The following is a 24,470-nucleotide window of genomic DNA, read 5'->3' on the forward strand; positions in this document are numbered from 1 at the left end:
GTGTAACTAGATACTGGCCCTCCAACCATATGACTGCTGGAATATGTTCAACATGCCACATAACCCTGCAGAGAAGATCCTATGTGTGGCATCAAAATGTACAGTGAAATCAATTGGAGAGCAATGTGAATACATCAGAAGGGAGTGTTGGAGTAAAAAGTTCACAGGTTATGATGAAAGATTCTTACCAACTAAATATATGACCTTATTGAGCGTTAGCCCATTGTATACTTTTTAAAGTAAAGCAGGACAGCCCAAAACTCTCCATTGAAACAAACACTTTCAAACTAATATGATATCAGACAAACCAGATGTTGCTTTGGCTAACTCATTTATTACTTGAGTGTACATTCTAAGCATACGTATGGTGGGTACATCCAACACAGGCTTTCCAGCAGAGTAACTAGCCCTGAGAGAATATGTTAAACATACAACCATTGCATTATACCTTGTCTGTACTGTGGCTACGTCGCATTTGGTATCGGTATTATCGTATTTTATTAGAATCCCCATTAGTAGTTGCGATAGCAGCAGCTACTCTTCCTGGGGTCCACACAAAACATGAAACATGACATAATACAGAACATTAATAGACAAGAACAGCTCAAGGACAGAACTACATAAATGTACATTTAAATGTAGGCTTAGACTACTAAAGGGCTGAGTCTAATTACAGGGACTTCTACGAACAGATGCACTGTCCTATGACTAATAGGATGCATTTCAAACAGCATTCGGTCCGGCAACATAACATCAGCAACTTTGAAAAAGAAGAGATGTGTGAACTGTACACATGACATTTGAAATAAAACAGTAATACATAGTTCAAGTAGCCAAACTGAAGTGATATGCGAGTTATGTGATTTATTTTCGGCTGCTTACATTTAAACAAATGTAGTCTATGGACACCAAAACGAGTTACAAACTGTATTTAAAACAATGCAAGAAATGGTCGTTCTAAAAATACGTAAGCAATTAGATAGATTGATTATTCAACTAAATCTTGCAAGTCATTCAGAAGTTCTGCCAATGACATCCAAAAGTCAGCCTCCAGATGTCTGTGATGTTGAAGTGAAACACAAAAATATCATCAAGGGCCAGGGAACTCTGTCTTCTATTGATGTTCTTTATTCTACTCCTTTCATGAACTCTAAGAACTCTGTAATGAAGGGGAGGAGAAGGGGAGTCATTTAGTCAACTACAATCTTAATTGAACACAAAGAAAAACTATTTACTCACTTTGGTCACTACACTGCTTTACTGGTCAATAATATGTTACCATGCATCATTTATATTGACAATTTCCTTTTCTAGCAGTGAAATATCCATATTTTCAATTGCATCATTATCATGAATACAAGATCAGAGGAAGGAATGCTTCTGTCTCTACAGTATGTCATTGTCAAAACCTCACCGTCGTAGTCGATTTTCCCATCGTTGTTCTTGTCTCCGTCCTTCATGAGCTCCTCAATGTCGTCCTCAGTGATGGCCTCCCCTGTGGCCTCCAGCATTACCTTCAGCTCCTGCAAGTCTATGTAGCTGTCCGCATTCCTGGGGGCATAGGAGAAGAGGATTATTTATACTGCTTTACAAGTCTGTTCCTGCTGGGACCACTCATACAAAAATGTATGCACGCATGAATGTAAGTCACTTTGGATAAAAGTGTCTGCTAAATGGCACAAATTATTATTATTATTATATATTTATTAACCTGGCTACATGACTGTTTCTGTATTTAAAAAAGGCTTCATAGTTGCCTTGCCAAACAATGACAAGTAGGCTAAAAGAGAAACTAACTGTCACAACAAGCTACAACTCTATAGTGTACATTCCTGTGTCTCTCTATCCTGGTGGTAGAATTGCACCAACTGATCCAATAAATCTGTTTTACAAAAAATGTGTAGTTATCAAGAACCATCTAAGGCAATAACTGGAATATAAAAATCCTAAACGTTCAGCTGGAGTTGGTGTAGTGAGTGCTGTCATATATCAACCATGTGGGTTCTGCACATTGGTGATAGCAGGGTAAGGTACTCCTATAGAGTGTTGAACATGTTAGTCCTGGTGAAAAGCACTGTATAAATCTAATACGCTATAATCCATCCATAAACTGTGGGTTAGTTGGGTAAGACTATGAAGAGTTACTTTTCCAGAGTTCATCCCCCTTATGAGTCTCCTCATGTACTTATGAGGGTAAACATACTTGTCAAACATGCAGAAGAGATCTGACAGTTCCTCCTCTGTTTTCCCTTTGCTGTCGTCCTTCATGCACCTCACCATCATCACCAGGAACTCATCAAAGTCCACAGTTCCACTGCCTGCAAAGACACAGCAACAGCATGATGTTGCGCAACGTTTTGGGTCAAGGAGCCTGTCTTTGATATATAGACCTTCATTTGATCACTCTTTTGTTGCTGAGAATTTTCCTGCACCGCAGGAAATGCATATGAGCTTTGGGATTTACATGAATTCACTGAAAACCAACTCATGGTTATATTAACCGTATTGCACTTTTCATGTAGCCTACTTTTGGCCAGCTAATAGCCTAACCACTGATTAGGACTAAACGTTAAAATCCTGTTGCTGCAGGATTAGGAGCCTACCGGACGAGCTAAACTACTTCTATGCTTGCTTCGAGGCAAATAACACTGAAACATGCATGAGAGCACCAGCTGTACCGGAAGACTGTGTGATCACGCTCTCCGCAGCTGATGTGAGTGAGTGCCAGACGATTACCAGGACGTGTACTGTGAGCATGCGCTGACCAACTAGCAAGTGTCTTCACTGACATTTTCAACCTCTCCCTGTCCGAGTCTGTAATACCAACATGTTTTAAGCAGACCACCATAGTGCCTGTGCCCAAGAACACTAAGGTAACCTGCCTAAATGACTACCGACCCGTAGCACTCACGTGCTTTGAAGTGCTTTGAAAGGCTGGTCATGGCTCACCTCAACACCATCATCCCAGAAACCCTAGACCCACTCCAATTTGCATACCGCCCCAACAGATCCACAGATGATGCAGTCTCTATTGCACTCCACACTGCCCTTTCCCATCTGGACAGAAGGAACACCTATGTGAGAATGCTATTCATTGACTACAGCTCAGCGTTCAACACCATAGTGCCCTCAAAGCTCATCAATAAGCTAAAGACCCTGGGACTAAACACCTCCCTCTGCAACTGGATCCTGGACTTCCTGACGGGCCGCCCCCAGTTGGTAAGGGTAAGTAACAATACATCCACCACGCTGATCCTCAACACAGGCGCCCCTCAGGGGTGCGTGCCTAGCCCCCTCCTGTACTCCCTGTTCACTCATGACTGCACGGCCAGGCAAAACTCCATCATTAAATTTGCCGATGACACAACAGTGGTAGGCCTGATCACCGACAATAACGAGACAACCTATAGGGAGGAGGTCAGAGACCTGGCCGTGTGATGCCAGGACGCCAACCTCTCCCTCAACGTTATCAAGATAAAGGAGATTATTGTGGACTACAGGAAAAAGAGGACCGAGCACACCCCCGTTCTCATCGACAGGGCTGCAGTGGAGCAGGTTGAGAGCTTCAAGTTCTTTGGTGTCCACATTACCAACAAACTAACATGGTCCAAGTACACCATGACAGTTGTGAAGCGGGCACGACAAAACCTATTGTCAGGAGATTGAAAAGATTTGGTATGAGTCCTCAGATCCTCAAAAGGTTCTACAGCTGCACCATCGAGAGCATCCTGACTGGTTTCATCACTGCCTGGTATGGCAACTGCTCGGCCTCCGACCGCAAGGCACTACAGAGGGTAGTGCGAACGGCCCAGTACATCACTGGGGCCAAGCTTCCTGCCATCCAGGACCTCTATACCAGGCGGTATCAGAGGAAGGCCCTGAAAATTGTTAAAGACTCCAGCCACCCTAGTCATAAACCGTTCTCTCTGCTACCACACGGAAAGCAGTAACGGAGCGCCAAGTCTAGTTCCAAGAGGCTTCTGAACAGCTTCTACCCTCAAGCCATAAGACTCCTGAACATCTAGTCAAATGGCTACCCAGACTATTCACATTTCCCCCCCCCTCCTCCCCTCTCCACACCACTGCCACTCTCTGTGTCATCTATGCATAGTCACTTTAAATAACTCTACCTGCATGTACATACTACCTCAACTAACCGGTGCCCCCGCACATTGACTCTGTACCGGCACCCCCCTGTATGTATTGTTATTTTTTACTGCTCCTCTTTAATTACTTGGTACTTTTGTCTCTTATTCTTGTTCATATTTTTTAAAACTTCACTGTCGTTTAGGGGCTCGTAAGTAAGCATTTAACTGTAAGGTCTACACCTGTTGTATTCGGCGCATGTGACTAATAAAATTTGATTTGATTTGACTTTTGATTATTTTGCTGTGACAATATAGGTCAAATTAAGATCCTACATCTGTAGCAGTTACATGTCACGAGATACTCTACTCAGCCATGTGATGTTTTTCATTAGTGTGTTTACGGTCTTACAAAGAACAATGTACAACTGTCCCTGCTGAGCCATGAATTGGCCTTTTGATGAGCAGACCACTAGTGCTTTTCTTTGTTGTGTACCATTCTTGTACATGTCTGATGAGCTCACCAAATACTCTCATACGTGAATCATTATGGGAACTATTGATGGGAAATAAATGTGCCTATTGTGATCATTTGAGTCTCTCTTTCATGTGTGTGTGTTTACCATCTTCATCCACCTCATCGATCATCTCCTGCAGCTCCTCGGGGGTGGGATTCTGCCCCAGCATCCTCATCACCTTGCCCAGCTCCTTGGTACTGATGCAGCCGTCCTCCGCATCCTGGATAAAGATGTCAAAGGCCGCCTTGAACTCTGCAACACACAGCACAGCACAGGACCATATTTCTAATTATTTTCCACCTCCCCTCTTTTTCCAGGATCAGTTCTATGTGTGTGCTACTGTAGTGTAAGAAATACTTTCTCAGTCAATCATCTTATTTAATCCTCCTGAGAAATCTAACGTTTACTTTTCATTTTGGCCTGAAGGAGAGAATGGTACACATTTTTAAGCTTAATATTGTCTTAGATTGTGATTCAATTGAGCGAAACTTGAGGATATATCCCACATAGATTAGCAAACCATAATGAAATACAAATGAATACATTTTACATACCATTTTTCTGCTCGTCTGTCAGCTGCTCTACCTATTTAAGAAATTGAACGTTTTCAGAAGCAATTGAATCAATGTATTTTATGGAATCCATTCTTTAACTACAGTTGGTCATTACTTATACAACCCCAAATCATAACGTCGATTTACTGTTTTTCTTTTGATAAGCATAATGTCTTATTTTTTACTCTTGCAATAACATGTATATGATACCTCTATTACCTATGTTCTTCCATTCATTTTAATGTTATTTGTGGAGTTTTCAGATTACTCTGTGAGAAAGGTCCCGTCCTAAATCATAAACAGTTGATAGAGAAATCTAGTGTATGAAAATAATCCTTCAGAGGACTTACAGTAAACTCCAGAACGCGGAACCCATTCTCTGGAACAGTTCACCTCAAATGTTTCTTTAGTTTACACATAGCTTATTCACCCACCAAAGGTACAGTTATTTTTGGTCCTTCACACTTGGTCATCCATCCTGGAAAAGCTACCACAAATGTGAGAGGGCGACAGCTGCTTATGTAGGAGTTAATTGTCTGTCGTCCACCACAAATGAAACACACACTCCGAACAATGTCCATCCTAACATCGATACACACACACATTCCGGTGTGTTTTACTTAAGTTTGACTCCTCTAGCTGTAATTTCCAGCTGAGACATGCGTAGTAGTCCAGCCCACCAGCCACCAGGCAACAGGCAGGGATAGCTAGGCAGATAAACATACAGCCCTGCCAGCGGCTCACACAGATAATGGGGGGGGGGGGGGTATCTAGACCTGAAGCCCTCCTCTGACATCACAGAAACACACATGGAGGAGGCTCTGAGCAACTGGCCTAAATTAGCCCATGAGAAGTGGGACTGCTCCATTTGTAGTCATGAATGAACCCACAGTGTGGACCAAGGTCTTGTCCTGCTTCTGACCCCTGGAGTGCTCCTATCAACCCTGATAGGCTTCAAGAGGCACGACATCTAGATGTATGGTGTCTCGCCTCACTCCTCAAAAGCTGGTGTTGAATTATCTGAGCAATGTCAGAATTACAAATGGCAAAATTCTTGGACATTTGGCTGGGGAATATCCATATGTATATCATTTGAAATAATTGTTTATCTAAACATTTTTACCAACTATCATTTTTTTAAACTATATATTACAGGTACCTTTCATTAAAATCAATGGTGAATTTTGAAGTTTTCATTTGAAATAGTAACCAAACTTCACACAGAAATCTGACAACAATTTTGACCTAACTTGGCAGAGACCACATAACCAAAAACTTGTCTCACCTATCACTGAAAATCCCAAATTGAACATATTTAAATCAATTCTTATATTATGACGCTCCCTACCAAATACAAACACTTTCACTGTCTCCCCAAACAATGTGCCCTGTTGTAGGAGTGGAGGGGGACATACCACTGCTTTGTAGATGTCGTTCATGGTGGCGGCTTGGCTTGGCCGCTGCCCGTCTGTCCGTGGGGTGTAGTGGCAGAGAGGAGGGAGTTAGACCACAGCTAGGAGCAGGACACTGGCCCCATGCTGGGAGGGTTTTATAACTGGGCAGGGTCTGGTTCCTCCCTACCCTGCTTGCCTATCCAGCCCTCTGGGTGTCTCACGTGCATCTGTGTGTGTATGTGTGTGTGTAACAATAACCAGGCTCAGATAAAAATGAGCCCACTCTTAGGGGGCACACTTTGGAATGGAATGAAGTGAAGGGGAATGCATGGCGAACCCTAATCTCCAGGGAGGGGGCTAGAGACACTCAACATTCCACCATTAAACTGTGATCAGCGGGGCAAAGGAGAGGGCCAGGGAAGGCAGACCAGAGCAAAAGGGGGCTTTGGACAGGAGTGGGCAGAGGGTGGGTAACTGTGAACAGAGCATGGGGTTCAGGGAGGTGAGATGGGGCGGGGGCACGAGTGGGAGGCAGGGTAATTCGGAACAGATGGTTGAAGCCTGCCATTACCAAACACAATTGTGTGTTGTGGAGTGGGAGGGGTCTGCGGGATATAGAAGTGTGCATCAGAGGAGGTTGGGGGCACCTTAATTGTGGAGGATGGGCTCACGGGAATGGCTGGATTCCATGTGTTGGATGCCATTCCGTTTACTCAGTTCCAGGCATTATTATGAGCAGTCCTCCTCTCAGCAGCCTCCACTGGTGTGCATGTGTTTGTGAGTGAGCACGTGCATGGGTATGTCTGTGTGTGTCACTAATACACATTTAACTGTCAAGGGTTTTGTCCAATTTTATATTATCTTATCTGACACGTTCCATTCAAAATGGCAGCTAACTCTCTCCAAATTGTACAGTTAAATGTCCATGTAATCTAATGGATGAATATATAGATTGTCCTACTCATTGACTAACAGCATTTTACCAAATAGCATTTTGATGAAAAAAGGAAAGAAAAAAACGTTGGAAAATATAGCTGCAGGGGCAGTATTGAGTAGCTTGGATGAAATGTGCCCAGAGTAAACGGCCTGCTCCTCAGTCCCAGTTACTAATATATGCATATTATTATTAGTATTGGATAGAAAACACTCTGAAGTTTCTAAAACTGTTTGAATTATGTCTGTGAGTATAACAGAACTCATATGGCAGGCAAAAACCTGAGAAAACATCCAAACAGGAAGTGGAAATTCTGAGGCTGGTCGATGTTAAACTCATCGCCTATTCAATTCCCTGTAATATATGGATCTGTTTGCACTTCCTACGCCTTCCACTAGATGTCAACAGTCGGTAGAACGTTGAATGAAGTTTATACTGTGTTGTGGGGCCGGATGAGAGGGGAATGAGTCACTGGTCTGGCAGATTGACAGTTCCTGGTCACGCGCATTCCTCATGATATCGCCTTGCGTTCCATAACTTCTACAGACAGAAGGAATGCTCCGGTTGGAACGTTATTGGATATATATGATAACAACATCCTGAAGATTGATTATCTACTTAGTTTGACCAGTTTATTCGACTTGTAATATAACCTTTTGAAGTTTTCGTCTGACGTTTGCCTGCATCTGCGCGAGCGTTTGGACACGTGTACTACACATGCTAGCAAAAGTAGCTACTTGGACATAAGTAATGGACATTATCGAACAAAACAACGATTTATTGTGGAACTAGGATTCCTGGGAGTGCATTCTGATAAAGATCATCAAAGGTAAGGGAATATTTATCATGTAATTTCTGGTTTCTGTTGACTCCAACATGGCGGCTAATTTGGCTATTGTTCTGAGCTCAGTCTCAGATTATTGCATGGTTTGCTTTTTCCGTAAAGTATTTTTGAAATCTGACACAGCGGTTGCATTAAGGAGAGGTATATCTATAATTCCATGTGTATAACTTGTATTATCATCTACATTTATGATGAGTATTTCTGTTGAAACGATGTGGCTATGCAAAATCACTTGATGTTTTTGGAACTAGTGAATGTAACGCGCCACTGTAAACTCAGATTTTTTTATATAAATATGAACTTTATCAAACAAAACATACATGTATTGTGTAACATGAAGTCCTATGAGTGTCATCTGATGAAGATCATCAAAGGTTAGTGATTAATTTTATCTCTATTTCTGCTTTTTGTGACTGCTATCTTTCGCTGGAAAAATGGCTGTGCTTATTGTGGTTTGGTGTGACCTAACATAACCGTTTGTAGTGCTTTCGCTGAAAAGCATATTTGAAATCGGATACTTTGGTGAGATTAACAACAAGATTACCTTTAAAATGATATACGACACATGTATGTCTGAGGAATTTTAATTATGAGATTTCTGGTTTTTGAATTTGGCGCCCTGCACTTTCACTGGCTGTTGTCATATCATCGTTACCGGGATTGCAGCCATAAGAAGTTAACAATATATTTAATTATATCATACATGTGAAAGTGGGCCTATGAAGCTATATAAACTACATACAGTCAGTCAGCAGAGGGCAGTGTTGACTGTCTTGTTTTAATAGAGATGTTGTTATGCAGGTAGGTGTGCAACAGAATATTCCATTTATCAACAGGGGGCTCAAGTCAGAAATCTGGGTCAAATACAAGAACGTGAATTTGCCTAAAACCATGTGAAAACATGAATGAAATAAACACCTTATAATAGACTAAGGAAGATCATTCCTTTGTGCATTGTATATCATGGGTAGGCCTACAGACAAGCCTATTGTGGATGTGGAATGAAACAGTAGCACCTCAGCTCACCCCTCTGGACACATCTGAACCACAGAGTCAACCATTTTAGCCACAAAATATCCTATATATTCCTGCTACTGTGCTGCACTCTCCCTGCTATGCCACTGAGTTGGATAGGAAAGGACAGTCACTCCAAAGGCATCATACATGTGCCACATGTGCCTTGTGAATATCATCCACACACCATTTATTCTACACAGGAATATTATTCAGAGATAATGAATATGACCATCAGCATTCCCTCATAATCTTGCCATGCGTGATGGCTCTAAGACCCACAAAGTGTGACAGTATTAATGAAGGTATAGTGCTGAGACAGGGACTTTGAGTTATTGGTGATCCTGCTGTGTTCTAATGGGATGCTAATGGGGACTGGCACAGTTTATGAACATCGTAACACAACAACACAACAGAGGCCCAGAGAGAGAGAGAGAGAGCTTGACTCATCTCTCATAGCACAACATTCACAGAGACAAAGGCCACACTGAAGCATCACCATCGTTCCCTTTTTATAGATGTTTCATAGCCGGACCCCACACTCTAGAAACATCACTCCTATCACACCTACAGAGCATTCATGCAGTGAGAGACAGGTTGGAAACACCATCATCACTCATGAAGACTGCACTGAACTAACATCATCACTGACATCTACAGCTTTCGTAGAGATAGAGCAGCCTGGTCTCATTGACTATACGTAACATAGTAAAGTAAACCTGGATCATTCAAAGTAGTATGATATGTTACGTTTGGTATGGTTACTTAAGACAAAAACGAAAGTTGGGTGGTTGGTCGGGGTTGCTGGATTGGCATATAACGCGGACGTCTAGCAACCCACAGGTTGCAAATTCGAATCTCATCAAGGACAATTTTAGCTAATTAGCAACTTTTCAACTACTTACTACTTTTTAGCTACATTGCAACTACTTAGCATGTTAGCTAACCCTTCCCCTAACCATTTTAGCTAACCCTTCCCCTAAACCTAGCCCTAACTCCTAGCCTAGCTAACATTAGCCACCTAGTTAGAATTGTAACATATCATAAGTTTAGCAAATTCGTAAAATATAGTATGTTTTGTGAATTTGTAACATATAGTACGTTTTGCAAATTTGTACCATTTAATACGGATTGTAATTCGTAACATATCATACTAAATGGGTGATGGACATCCACAAATTAATACATAGCGTACGAAGCGTAACATAATAAACTAAATGGAGTGTCTCGGTTTTACGTACAGAATAATACGAAATGCTCTGAGACCATGTTGCACAGAGGGAGAAAGACCCCACCAACAAAGAAACTTCACAGAGAGAGAGACTGATCTGAAAAACATCAGTGATATATGTATCAATGGCCCTCACAGACAGATAGTTTTCACAGGGAGACCCTGCCTGAATCCAACAGCCATCACACTTTCTAGTGTGACAATACACAACATCGATATGAAACAAACAAGGAATGGAATCTCAACATATATTTCTATAGAGAGAAGATAATATTGTGGTTGTGTGTGTAATAAGGTTAAACTCAGGGCTAACTAGCATAAAGGATTATGGGAGATTGAAGCAGGGGATGCTGTCATTCCTATCTCTTCAGTCTTTCCTATTTGCCCTCAAAACGCATCATGACAATTTTCACAGTGATACGATGCAAGACGTATCTACAGTAGGTTGGCATGCTGACAGAGCCTGGAGAAGCCCACATCAAAAGGAGCATATGGAGTGCAGTTTTCACTGAAGCACTCCACCAGTTTCCTCTTACAGAGGAAGGGGCTGCTGACGAAAGAGCTAGCCATCTCTCCACACACCGTAATCAGACAGCACATCTCAAATCCAAAATTCACTGCACACCGCTTTTTGAGAGGTTGCCATAGAAACTCTGCTGGGTTGTAGCGGGCAGAAAATGAGAGATGAGTGGGGCTATTCCTCCCCCTTTTGTACACACATACATGTGTGCAAACACACGCACACACACACACACACATGTCATTAGCACAGACAAATGCACACACATGCACAGTCCCCATACACGCACACACACAGGTTTTGCAGTCATTATTTATTCCCTCGTAACCTTAATGAGAACCATTTATGCAGATGTTATGGATGACTTAATACACATGTCCAAATGATTATATTTCATGCGTCATTGTGAAGATAAGAATAAACTTCATTGGGTGCCTTGGCTTAGGTCGGATCAGGATAGGAATAGTATTCAGGGTCTGCATTAGCCTAGACGGCAAATCGGTTGTCGTATGGTTGCTTCAAAATAGGTTGAATTCCCCATTTTGCTAGGTTAAACCTCTTTCTGTTGGAAAAAGGTGCAAAATATATAATCTTCACTGTTGAAGGGATCTGGGCCCCTTACTTCAATCCAAATATTATGAAATGTAAGAAGGTGCACCCACCGAGTTGGTGATATTTAATCAATTTGATTGCATAAAGGGTTCTCATTGACATACTGTTGTTTTGAAGTCATGCAGGCCACGTATCTTCCTCCCTGTCTCTGTCTCTCCTCTATCTCTGTCTCCTTGGTTGGAGGGTTACTCTGAGTCCATCCGTCTCTCTCTCTATATATATATATATATATATATATATATATATATATATATATATATATATATGTATCTTTCTCTCTCTCTCTCCCTCTCTCCCCTTTCTCTCTCTGTGGTGTATTCAGAGTGAAGGACTAAAGGAGGAGTGGCTTGGGGCACTTACATATCTCTGTACGGCGAGCGCTCCTCTAGCCAGCATTTACCACTCAGAGGGGAGCCTGTACTCTCTTCGCTCTCAAACAGTGGCAAACATTAGCCTCAGATGAAGGGATTTGGCTTTAGAGGAGAAGGGATGTATCTCTCTCTCACTCTCTGTCTCATTATCTTTCCCATTGCTGTTTGATGGCTCATGATTACAAGGTTTGCATTGAGGGGCTTACTGTCATGCAGTCTTTCCATTGGCTCTCTAATGAGGCAATGGCCGCATTACTCCGCAGGTTGGCATTTGTTCAGATGAAAGAGACAACTCTGCATGGTAGTCACTAGCTGGCACAGCCAAAAAGTCATAAAATCTGATTTTAAACATATCCGTAACCTTAACCCTATCCTTAACCACCCTGCTAACCTTGTGCCTAACCCTAATCTTGTGCCTAACCCTAACCTTATGCCTAACCGTAACCTTGTTTTCATACATTTTTACGATACTTAACCGATTTGGACTTTGCAGCTGGCCCATCTAGGGGAAATCGCTCAGCTCTGCCTCTCGGACAATAAACGTCAACCTGTCATTACCCAGACTGACAAAGCCACTCACTGTCTCCCCTGCCTGGTTTTCCAGTCCAGCGGACCACCAAGTCCCTAACCCACCCTCTCCTCTGCTTGGTCGGTGGTGAGACAACCAGAAAAGACAGCAGACAGACAGCGGCTTCAGATTATGTCCATGTGAGTGTCTTTATGGGGAAATGTTGGACTGCAAAATGAAAGACTACTGAAAAAGTAACTTTTTAATATGAATGTTATAATCATCAGATATAGTATTCTAATGAACCAGTGTCAGAAGCATTGTCTCCAGAGGGCTTCTTGCTCTAAACTGTCTTTGTTGATATTTGTGTGATGTGTTAAATAAAGGTTACATTTAAAAATGTAAAAAATATACAAATATTTGTGTGATGAGGACCTAATAAACGATACACCTCTCTTTCTTCAATGTACTGAATGTTGATAAATATATCAAAGATGTGTTTTCCTCAGTGAGCTGTTTGCCTGTGTGTGTGTGTGTGTGTGTGTGTGTGTGTGTGTGTGTGTGTGTGTGTGTGTGTGTGTGTGTGTGTGTGTGTGTGTGTGTGTGTGTGTGTGTGTGTGTGTGTGTGTGTGTGTGTGTACATATAGGTAGTATGTATGTGACTGACTAATGAGTTTGGATAAATATAGGTCTGAACAAGAATGACACTCTTTTTTCAGTAATCAGTGGTCTTCACAGTCATGCGAGTGTTGTGCGTCATCGTCATGACGGTGGGTTCAGTACACCACTGCCCCCCAGTTACAAACTTAACACCTTATCAACCGCCTCTCATCTCTCTGGGGGTAAAGTCCACACCTCTCTCTCTCTCTCTCTCTCTCTCTCTCTCTCTCTCTCTCTCTCTCCCCCTCTCTCTCCCCCTCTCTCTCCCCCTCTATGTCTCTCTGTCCCTCTCTCTCCCTCTCTGTTTCTCGCTTTATTGCCATGGGAAACATATGTTTACATTGTCAAAGCAAGTGAAATAGATCATAAACAGAAGTAAAATAAACAATAAAAAATGAACAGTAAACATTACTCACAAAAGTTTCAAAAGAATAAAGACATTTCAAAATATGTCTATGTACAGTGTTGTAGTGATGTGCAAATAGTTAAAGTACAAAAGGGAATATAAATAAACATATATATGTTTGTTCTTCACTGGTTGCCCTTTTCTTGTGGAAACAGGTTACAAATCTTGCTGCTGTGATGGCACTGTTATATTTCACCCAATAGATATGGGAGTTTATCAAAATTGGATTTGTTTTTCGAATTCTTTGTGGGTCTGTGTAATCTGAGGGAAGTATGTGTCTCTAATATGGTCATACAGTACATTTGGCATGAGGTTAGGAAGTGCACCTCAGTTTCCACCTCATTTTGTGGGCAGTGTGCACATAGCCTGTCTTCTCTTGGCGGTCTTTCTGAATAGCAAGGCGCTGTTGCGCCTTCTTCACCACACTGTCTGTGTGGGTGGACTATTTCAGTTTGTCAGTGATGTGTATGCCGAGGATCTTGAAGCATTCCACCTCATCCAACTGCGGTCCCATCGATGTCGATAGGGGGGTGCTCCCTCTGCTGTTTCCTGAAGTTCACAATCATCTCCTTAGTTTTGTTGACGTTGAGTTAGAGGTTATTTACCTGGCACCACACTCCCAGAGCCCTCACCTCCTCGCTGTAGGCTGTCTCATCTTTGTTGGAAATCAAGCCTACTACTGTTGTGTCGTCGGCAACCTCGATGATTGAGTTGGAGGCGTGCTTGGCCACACAGTCATGGAGGGGGCTGAGCACGCACCCTTGTGGGGCCCCAGTGTTGAGGATTAGCGAAGAGGAGGTGTTGTTTCCTACCTTCACCACCTGGGGGCGACCCTTCAGGAAGTCCAGGACACAGTTGCACATGGCGGGGTTCAGACCCAAGGCCTCGAGGTTGATAATGAGCTTGGAGGATACTATGGTGTTGAATGCTGAGATATAGTCAATGAACAGCATTCTTACATAGGTATTCCTCTTGCCCAGATGAGGTAGGGCAGTGTGCAGTGTGATGGCGATTGCATTGTCTGTGGATCTATTGGGGCAGTAAGCAAATTGAAGTGGGTCTAGGGTGGCAGGTAAGGTAGAGGTAATATGATCCTTGACTAGTCTCTCAAAGCATTTCATGATGACAGAGGTGAGTGCTACGGGGCGATAGACTTTTAGTTCAGTTACCTTTGCTTTCTTAGGTACAAGGACAATGGTGGCCATCTTGAAGCATGTGGTGACAACAGACTGGGATAGGGAGAGATTGAATATCTGTAAACACACCAGTCAGCTGGTCTGCGCATGCTCTGAGGACGCGGCTAGGGATACCATCTGGGCTGGCAGCCTTGCGAGGGTTAACACGGTAAAATGTCTTACTCACATCGGCCACGGAGAAGGAGAGCCCACAGTCCTTGATAGCGGGCCACATCGGTGGTGTCGGTGGCACTGTATTATCCTCAAAGCGAGCAAAGAATGTGTTCAGCCTGTCTGGAAGCAAGACGTCGGTGTCCGCGCCGTGGCTGGTTTTCCTTTTTAATCCGTGATTGTCTGTACAGTCGTGGCCAAAAGTTTTGAGAACGACACAAATATTAATTTTCACAATGTCTGCTGCCTCAGTTTGTATGATGGCAATTTGCATATACTCCAGAATGTTATTTAGAGTGATCAGATGAATTGCAATTAATTGCAAAGTCCCTCTTTGCCATGCAAATGAACTGAATCCCCAAAAAACATTTCCACTGCATTTCAGCCCTGCCACAAAAGGACCAGCTGACATCATGTCAATGATTCTCTCATTAACACAGGTGTGAGTGTTGACGAGGACAAGGCTGGAGATCACTCTGTCATGCTGATTGAGTTCGAATAACAGACTGGAAGCTTCAAAAGTAGGGTGGTGCTTGGAATCATTGTTCTTCCTCTGTCAAACATGGTTACCTGCAAGGAAACACGTGCCGTCATCATTGCTTTGCACAAAAAGGGCTTCACAGGCAAGGATATTGCTGCCAGTAAGATTGCACCTAAATCAACCAATTATCCGATCATCAAGAACTTCAAGGAGAGCGGTTCAATTGTTGGGAAGAAGGCTTCAGGACGCCCAAGAAAGTCCAGCAAGCGCCAGGACCGTCTCCTAAAGTTGATTCAGCTGCGGGATCGGGGCACCACCAGTACAGAGCTTGCTCAGGAATGGCAGAGGCAGGTGTGAGTGCATCTGCACGCACAGTGAGGCGAAGACTTTTGGAGGATGGCCTGGTGTCAAGAAGGGCAGCAAAGAAGCCACTTCTCTCCAGGAAAAACATCAGGGACAGACTGATATTCTGCAAAGGTACAGGGATTGGACTGCTGAGGACTGGGGTAAAGTCATTTTCTCTGATGAATCCCCTTTCCGATTGTTTGGGGAATCCGGAAAAAAGCTTGTCCGGAGAAGACAAGGTGAGCGCTACCATCAGTCCTGTGTCATGCCAACAGTAAAGCATCCTGAGACCATTCATGTGTGGGGTTGCTTCTCAGCCAAGGGAGTGGGCTCACTCACAATTTTGCCTAAGAACACAGCCATGAATAAAGAATGGTACCAACACATCCTCCGAGAGCAACTTCTCCCAACCATCCAGGAACAGTTTGGTGATGAACAATGCCTTTTCCAGCATGATGGAGCACCTTGCCATAAGGTGAAAGTGATAACTAAGTGGCTCGGGGAACAAAACATCGATATTTTGGGTCCATGGCCAGGAAACTCCCCAGACCTCTAACTCTACCATTGAGAACTTGTGGTCAATCCTCAAGAGGCGGGTGGACAAACAAAAACCCACAAATTCAGACAAACTCCAAGCATTGATTATGCAGAAGTTAATTGACAGCATGCCAGGGCGGATTGCAGAGGTCTTGAAAAAGAAGGGTCAACACTGCAAATATTGAAGCTTTGCATCAACTTCATGTAATTGTCAATAAAAGCTTTTGACACTTATGAAATGCTTGTAATTATCCTTCAGTATTCCATAGTAACATCTGACAAAAATATCTAAAGACACTGAAGCAGCAAACTTTGTGGAAATTAATATTTGTGTCATTCTCAAAACTTTTGGCCCCAACTGTAGACCCTGCCACCTACGTCTTGTGTCTGAGTCGTTGAACTTTGTCCCAATACTGACGTTTACCCTGCTTGATTGCTCTGCGGAAGGAATAACTACACTGTTTGTATTCTTCCATATTCCCAGTCTTCTTTCCCTGGTTAAATGCGGTGGTTCGCGCTTTCAGTTTTGTGCGAACGCTCCCATCTATCCACGGTTTTGATTGGGGTAGGTTTTAACAGTCACAGTGGGTGCAACATCTCCTATGCACTTCCTGATAAACTCATTCACCATATCGGTATATGTTTCGATATTATTTTCTGAAGCTACTGTGAACATATCCCAGTCCGCGTGATCAAAACAATCTTGAAGCGTGGATTCCGATTGGTCAGACCAGCGTTGAATAGTCCTCACCACGGGTGCTTCCTGTTTGAGATTCTGCCTATAGGAAGGGAGGAGCAAGATGGAATTGTGGTCCGATTTGCCGAATGGAGGGCGGGGGAGGGCCTTATATGCGTTCTGGAAGGTAGTATAACAATGGTTGAGAGTTTTAGCAGCGCAAGTACAACAATCAATGTTGATAGAATTTTGGGAGCCTTTTCCTCAAATTTGCTTTGTTAAAATCCCCAGCTACAATAAATGCAGCCTTGGGATATGTGGTTTCCAGTTTGCATAAAGTCCAGTGACGTTCTTTGAGGGTCGTCGTGGTATCCGCATGGGGGGGGGGGATAGACCGCTGTGGCTATTATTGATGAAAATGATCTCGGGAGATCTTACGGTCGGCATTTGATTGTGAGATATTCTAAGTTGGGTGAACAGAAGGACTTGAGTTCCTGTATGTTATCACAATTACACCATAAGTCATTAATCATAAAATATATATTTTCACCCATCTGCTTCCTGGAGAGATGTTTGTTCCTGTCGGTGGGATGTACTGAGAACCCAACTGGCTTTACAGAGTCAGACAGTGTATCTCGAGAGAGCCATGTTTCCGTGAAGCAGAGTATGTTACAATCCCTGGTGTCTCTCTGAAAAGCAACTCTCGCCTTTAGCTCATCAACTTTATTATCCAGAGATTGGACATTAGCAAATTAGGGTGTGCAGGGTGAATACGTGGTCTGTCGTACAGTCATTTGGTAAAAAGCCAACGTTCTCTCTCTCTGGCCCTCTTTCTCCCTCTCGGTCTCTCTCTCTCTCTTGTTCACTCACACACAAACGTACACACTTACAAATGTATGCATGTATGCACACACACACACACACACAAACACACTCACTTACTCTCTCACAACCAATGACTAAGCTGTGTACTAAAAACTAAGTAGCCTTCACAAATGGTCTTCCTCATGCAGTCAGGCGAGATTGCAGAAGAAGTCTTTACCAGACAGATAGCGCTCAGAGGCAGAAGTCTTTACCAGACAGATAGCGCTCAGAGGTAGAAGTCTTTACCAGACAGATAGCGCTCAGAGGTAGAAGTCTTTACCAGACAGATAGCGCTCAGAGGTAGAAGTCTTTACCAGACAGATAGCGCTCAGAGGTAGAAGTCTTTACCAGACAGATAGCGCTCAGAGGAAGAAGTCTTTACCAGACAGACAGCGCTCAGAGGTAGAAGTCTTTACCAGACAGATAGCGCTCAGAGGTAGAAGCTTTTACCAGACAGATAGCGCTCAGAGGTAGAAGTCTTTACCAGACAGATAGCGCTCAGAGGAAGAAGTCTTTACCAGACAGATAGCGCTCAGAGGAAGAAGTCTTTACCAGACAGATAGCGCTCAGAGGTAGAAGTCTTTACCAGACAGACAGCATTGAGGAAACGTACTCATAGACACAAGAAAAAAATGAATATGTATGTTCCTCCTCCTAAAACTTGATGCCTTTCATTGCCAATCACTTTATTTTAACATCCCGACAACCCAACCAAGCATATTATTATAAAGAGGAAAATGTGCAGCTTGGGTTTCTTACATAACTGGAATACTTTCATGTCTGCGGCAACAAATCTTCCAGACAGACAAAATCAAATCAGTTGAAAGAACACAGCTTCAAAGTAGCAAAGCTTTGGCTTTGGCAGCTACAAGAGCAATAGAAGCAAACAGATGATAATTTACTACAAAACACACGTTTCTGATAGTACCTCAAGATAAGCCTCTGATAGGTTTTGGTTGTGTTCTTATAATTGTGTAACCATTTTCGTAAGTGCAGTGTAACAAGTATTGTTATCACTCAGTTTGAGTCATAGCGGATACTTGTTACACTCCTACCTACAAAACAATTATTCTCAAAAGAAAAAGAAAAGTAAACCGTTACCTAAGGAGCTTGTATAGGAAATCCGTGACTGTGGCTGGTTAGTCTATCATCCAGTTATCACCCCTGCACAAAGAAGTGAAATAACACAACATTAGATTGAAATGTTGCTGTGCTTTGATCGATGTCAGCTGTTATCATGAAGGAATGTACTACAGATCAAGGTAATTTCCTGTTGATGTAAGCTCTAGTAGAAAGAATTTGTCAGGCTCCAACAACCTGTACCGTAGAAAATGTCAGCATTATCTGCTGTGTGAGGTCGCTTGCACATGCCCAGTGCTAATACAATTCATGAGACCCACTGAGGATTAAATGCATGAAGAAGCCCATTTAGAAGAGGAATTGGTCCTGGATTTGTGGGACTTAGGACACACATTGGTACACAAGTGTTCCACACACACACACAAGTGAGCACGCACACACACACACACACACACACACGCACGCACGCACGCACGCTCACACACACACACACACACACGCACGCACGCTCACACACACACACACACACACACTTACCACCGTTTTGTCTCCCCATTATTTTGTGCCAAATTGAGGCTACAGCACATTCTGGCTTAAGAGGAAGAAAACACCTATGCATCTGTCTGTGTGGCGTAAGTTGTGCCTGGGGCCGCCCAGGCTTCAGTGGAGTGTGCTGTGATTTGACAAGGCTGATGATGAGAGACACTGTAAATATCCGGCCCCTCATGTGATTCACTACTTGGCCTCAAGGAATCCATTGAAGGTCAATGTTTCCTGATGCCATTGCCTAACAACTAAATTAAGTGACTCCATCCCTGCTCATACATCTGTCTTATTTTACGGGATAGATGGATTCAGCATTGTTTATTATCAAAGGTGTTGTATGGCACTCACACACTACACTGCTCATTCTGCCTCCGACAGGAGCACACCATACGCACATAGGCACACACACACAAACACATACACGCTCACACAAAGACACACCCCTTGCCATCTCTGTCTTCAGCACACACACAAGAAGGCGCATGGCATGCACTAACAGCCTCTGAGTCCTTCTCATCATGCACATCATGTCTGACCATGACGACAGTCGCTGAACATACAGTACGTGTCTCCATGATGCTTCACACGAAACAAATGATGATTCACATTCAATATCTGAACACACACACACACACACACACACTAACACACAGTGTAGTGTGACGTGATAAATGGACTAACTGGATTTGGGCTAAATGTGCAGAAGAAGGGGAAAAAACGAACACATTTTGTGAATAGGATTACAAAATTGTATTTCCCCATTACTAAGACTCTCATTTCAGACTAGCATTTTGGAGTCCAAAAACTGGAGGAAGATAGACTGGGGCTACAGCATCCTTTTTAGTGAGAGCCACTGAAATGGTATCTTTAAATCAAGCCATTGATCTTTCCATGTCCTCAGAGAAATAATACACTCATAAACATCTACAACCCTTTAATCCAACTGATGCTCAGAGAGTGTTAAAAAACATACAATAAATGATTCAATGTAATGAAATTAAATGTTTTGGGTTTCTATATCAAAGGGATATTTATACATAGAAATAAAATAATAAAAATAATAGCTAAAGTATAAAGACAGAATTGCCTTACTTCACACGTTTCCATAGCCAAGGCATACTGTAATTGAATAATATTTTTTTAACTCATTATCCTCAATAGTGTTAACCTTTCACTGACCATTTGGGTTGACCCATCAGAGACTGAACCACACACTAACAGCATCTCACCTCCCTTCGTGTTGGTTTGAGGTATTCAGAACTGTGATACTGATAATCATTTGAAATATAATAATAACAAGAGTAATTTTATTCCTAACGCACACAATGCAAATGGATTTATTTATCTGATTATTTCTAACAGCGTTATCAAACTGCAAATGAATCCAGTCTTTGATATTGATTATTGCTCAGGCCTCAAAATGCTTTGTGAAACTACCGTTCTAATTCTGCATTTTATGGAGACCAAAATGATGTTGGTGAAGGTCCATCGCTAGCTAATTTGGTTTCCATGAATGTCGTGAAATATACCGAGTAGACAAAACACCTGCTCTTTCCATCACATAGACTGACCAGGTGAATCCAGGTGAAAGCTATGATCCCTTATTGATGTCGCCTGTTAAATCCACTTCAATCAGTATAGATGAAGGGGAGGAGACAGGTTAAAGAAGGATATTTAATACGTGATACAATTGAGACATGGATTGTATATGTGTGCCATTCAGAGGGTGAATGGGCAAGACAAAAGATCCTTTGATTGGGTATGGTAGTAGGTGCCAGGTGCACCGGTTTGTGTCAAGAACTGCCATGCTGCTGGGTTTTTCACACTCAACATTTTCCTGTTTGTATCAAGAATGGTCCACAACCCAAAGTACATCACATCAACTTGACACCGCTGTGGGAAGCATTGGAGTCAACAAGGGCCAGCATCCCTGTGGAATGCCTTCAACACCTTGTAGAGTCCATACCCCGGGGGTGCAACTCAACATTACAAAAGGTGTTCCTAATGTTTGGTATACTCCGTATATGTTCTTTTTTTTGTGTCCATATGCACCATTGGCTCAATATAATATGAGTTAGAGGGGATAATTGATCACTTTAATCAGTTAGTGGTGATTTGTATGGAGCTGTTGCTGTTTACAAATGTTTGCATAACTCTCTCAAAACAATTATTTGAGAGTACAACAAAACTTGAGATGAACCAGAGAACCCACTTATGGAAATACAAAAAACATATTGGAAAACAAGTGGACCAGAAGGTAGATCACCATGACAAAGACACAATTCCTGTACATACAGCTAACATCCAAAGGGACAAAGAATTAAATGATTTAGTATTTTTTGATTAGTAAGATTATCCATCCCCGTCTGAGCTCTGTAGAAGAATAGAGCACAGAGAGCAGTGCTCTAGTCTAGCAGCAGACAGGAGAGCTCTTACCTCAGTGGCCCAGCTGATTAACCATTGTGTTGTCTTAAGGGTCAAAATGACCCGCCACTATGTTTAAAAGCAGAGAAAACCCCCTAAATTATATTTTTTCAACTTGAAATTTGATGACTTTTCCTAGAGTGACCCCAACATTTGAAAAAGTGAAACATCACCTTCGTTCATATTTCCATGAACGCTGTACCCCACCAGGGTACAAAGATTGACTTAGGGTCATTTTTGACCCGGCAGTTATAAAATAATTTACACACCACAAAAAACACAAAGACACAAAGACACACACACACACACAATAGGAAATTGAGATTATGTGTGCTACTGATTGAACTCAGCCCTGAGTTCAATGAAGATCTTCCTCCTGAAGAGGAAGATCACCATGGTTGGCACAGTTAGAAAGAACAAGCCTGAGCTCCCCCCTGCATTCCTCACATCAAGGGGGAGAGAGGCCTTCTCATCAAAGTTTGCCTTCTCCCCCACCACCACTCTAGTTTCTTACCTCATTTTTGACCCTTAGGACAAGGGTCTATACAGAATGTTAAACCTCTTGAAGCTAGGGGGCAGAATTTTTATGTTTGGAAAAATAACGTTCCCATTGTAAGCTGCCTATTTCTCAGGTCCAGATGCTAGAATATGCATATAATTGACAGAGTAGGATAGAAAACACTCTAAAGTTTCCAAAACTGTCAAAATATTGTCTGTGAGTATAACAGAACTGATTTTGCAGGCGAAAACCTGAGAAAATCCAACCCGGAAGTGACTTCTATTTTGAAAAATCCCTGTTCCATTGCCTGCCTATCCTCCATTTAAAGGGATATCAACCAGATTCCTTTTCCTGTGGCTTCCTCAGGGTGTGAACAGTCTTTAGACATAGTTTCAAGCTTTTATTTTGAAAAATGAGCGAGATTTATCAAAACGCGTCAGTGGATAGACGGATGTCCCTCCATTAGCTCTTGCACGCGACACTGGTTGCTCAACATTTTCTTTCTCTCCAGTATTGAATAGTTTACAGTCCGGTTGAAATATTATCGATTATTGATAAAAACAACCTGAGGATTGATTATTAAAAACGTTTGACATGTTTCTACGACCTTTACGGATACTATATGGAATTTTCGTCAAGCCTTGATTACTTGCCTAAGGCTGTGGAATACTGAACATAACGTGCCAAACAAATGGAGGTATTTTGACATAAAAAAATGTTTTGTCTAGTGATCGATAAACTCACAAACGCTTGGATTGCTTTCGCTGTAAAGCATATTTTCAAAATCTGACACGATAGGTGGATTAACAACAAGCTAAGCTGTGTTTTGGTATATTTCACATGTGATTTCATGAAAATAAATATTTTTTGTATTTTTTTTTAATTTGGCGCTTTGCAATTCAGCGGTTGTTTACGAAAATGATCCCGCTAAAGGGATCCGTGTATCAAGATTAAGACTACACAAGGGTTAAGTCCTGAGACTGACTGAAGACTGACTGATAGACATCTGGCCCAGCTCCAACCTACAAATGTTGGATCTTATTTTGATCAATCTTTTGTTGGTGAGAATTTTCCTGCGCCGCAGGAAATGCAGATAAGCTTCGTGAGTTACATAAATTCACTGAAAACCCACACTAACACAAGGTTGTATTGCACTTTACATGTAGCCTACTTTTGCCCAGCTAATAGTCTAACCACGATCAAGCAACATTATCGACTAAACGTTCAAATCCTGTTGCTGCAGGATTTCTTTGCTATAACAATATTGGTCAAATTAAGATCATGCACCTGTAATTGCAGCAGGATTAATTAAAGATATTGTCATAATGCCAATTTCACCAACGAGCCAATGATTGACAAGGAACAAGGAAACGAACCCCAACAGGTCATTGTCCATTTGGAAGACGCATTTGCGACCAAGCTTTAACTTCCTGACTGATGCCTTGAGATGTTGCTTCAATATATCCACATAATTTTCCATCCTCATGATGCCATCTATTTTGTGAAGTGCACCAGTCCCTCCAGTAAATAGCACACCCAACTACCTCATCCCCATATTATTACTTACCCTCTTGCTCTTTTGCACCCCAGTATCTCTACTTGCACATCATCATCTGCATATCTATCACTCCAGTATTAATGATAAAATGTAATTATTTTCTCCTCTATGGCCTATTTATTGCCTACCTCCCTGCTCTTCTAAATTTGCACATACTGTACATAGATTTTTCAATTTTTCTTTCTTTTGTGTTATTGACTGTACGTTTGTTTATGTGTAACTCTGTGTTGTTGTTTTTGTTGCACTGCTTTGTTTTATCTTGGCCAGGTCGCAGTTGTAAATGAGAACTTGTTCTCAACTGGCCTACCTGGTTAAATAAAGGTGAAATAAATAAAAATAATAAAAAGCCTGTTTCCTCCAGCATCTTCACAAGGTCCTTTGCTGTTGTTCGGGATTGATTTGCACTTTTCTCACCAAAGTGCGTTCATCTCTAGGAGACAGAACGCGTCTCCTTCCTGAGCGG

General features: G+C 42.3%; 1 protein-coding gene across 1 annotated transcript; it reads right to left on the reverse strand.

Annotated features, from left to right (window-relative positions):
• Nucleotides 1-351: 351 nt before the first annotated feature.
• On the reverse strand, nucleotides 352-6,645 carry LOC120060763 (troponin C, slow skeletal and cardiac muscles-like). The gene is made up of 6 exons (XM_039010180.1): nucleotides 6,573-6,645; nucleotides 5,158-5,188; nucleotides 4,709-4,855; nucleotides 2,204-2,318; nucleotides 1,415-1,551; nucleotides 352-1,159 (listed from the first exon to the last, which is right to left on the reverse strand). Exons 1-6 carry the CDS (start codon nucleotides 6,594-6,596, stop codon nucleotides 1,128-1,130), a joined length of 486 nt encoding a protein of 161 aa, XP_038866108.1. The 5' UTR covers nucleotides 6,597-6,645; the 3' UTR covers nucleotides 352-1,127.
• Nucleotides 6,646-24,470: the final 17,825 nt, after the last annotated feature.

Source organism: Salvelinus namaycush, chromosome 16 (assembly GCF_016432855.1).
Source record: "Salvelinus namaycush isolate Seneca chromosome 16, SaNama_1.0, whole genome shotgun sequence".
Lineage (NCBI taxonomy): Eukaryota > Metazoa > Chordata > Actinopteri > Salmoniformes > Salmonidae > Salvelinus > Salvelinus namaycush.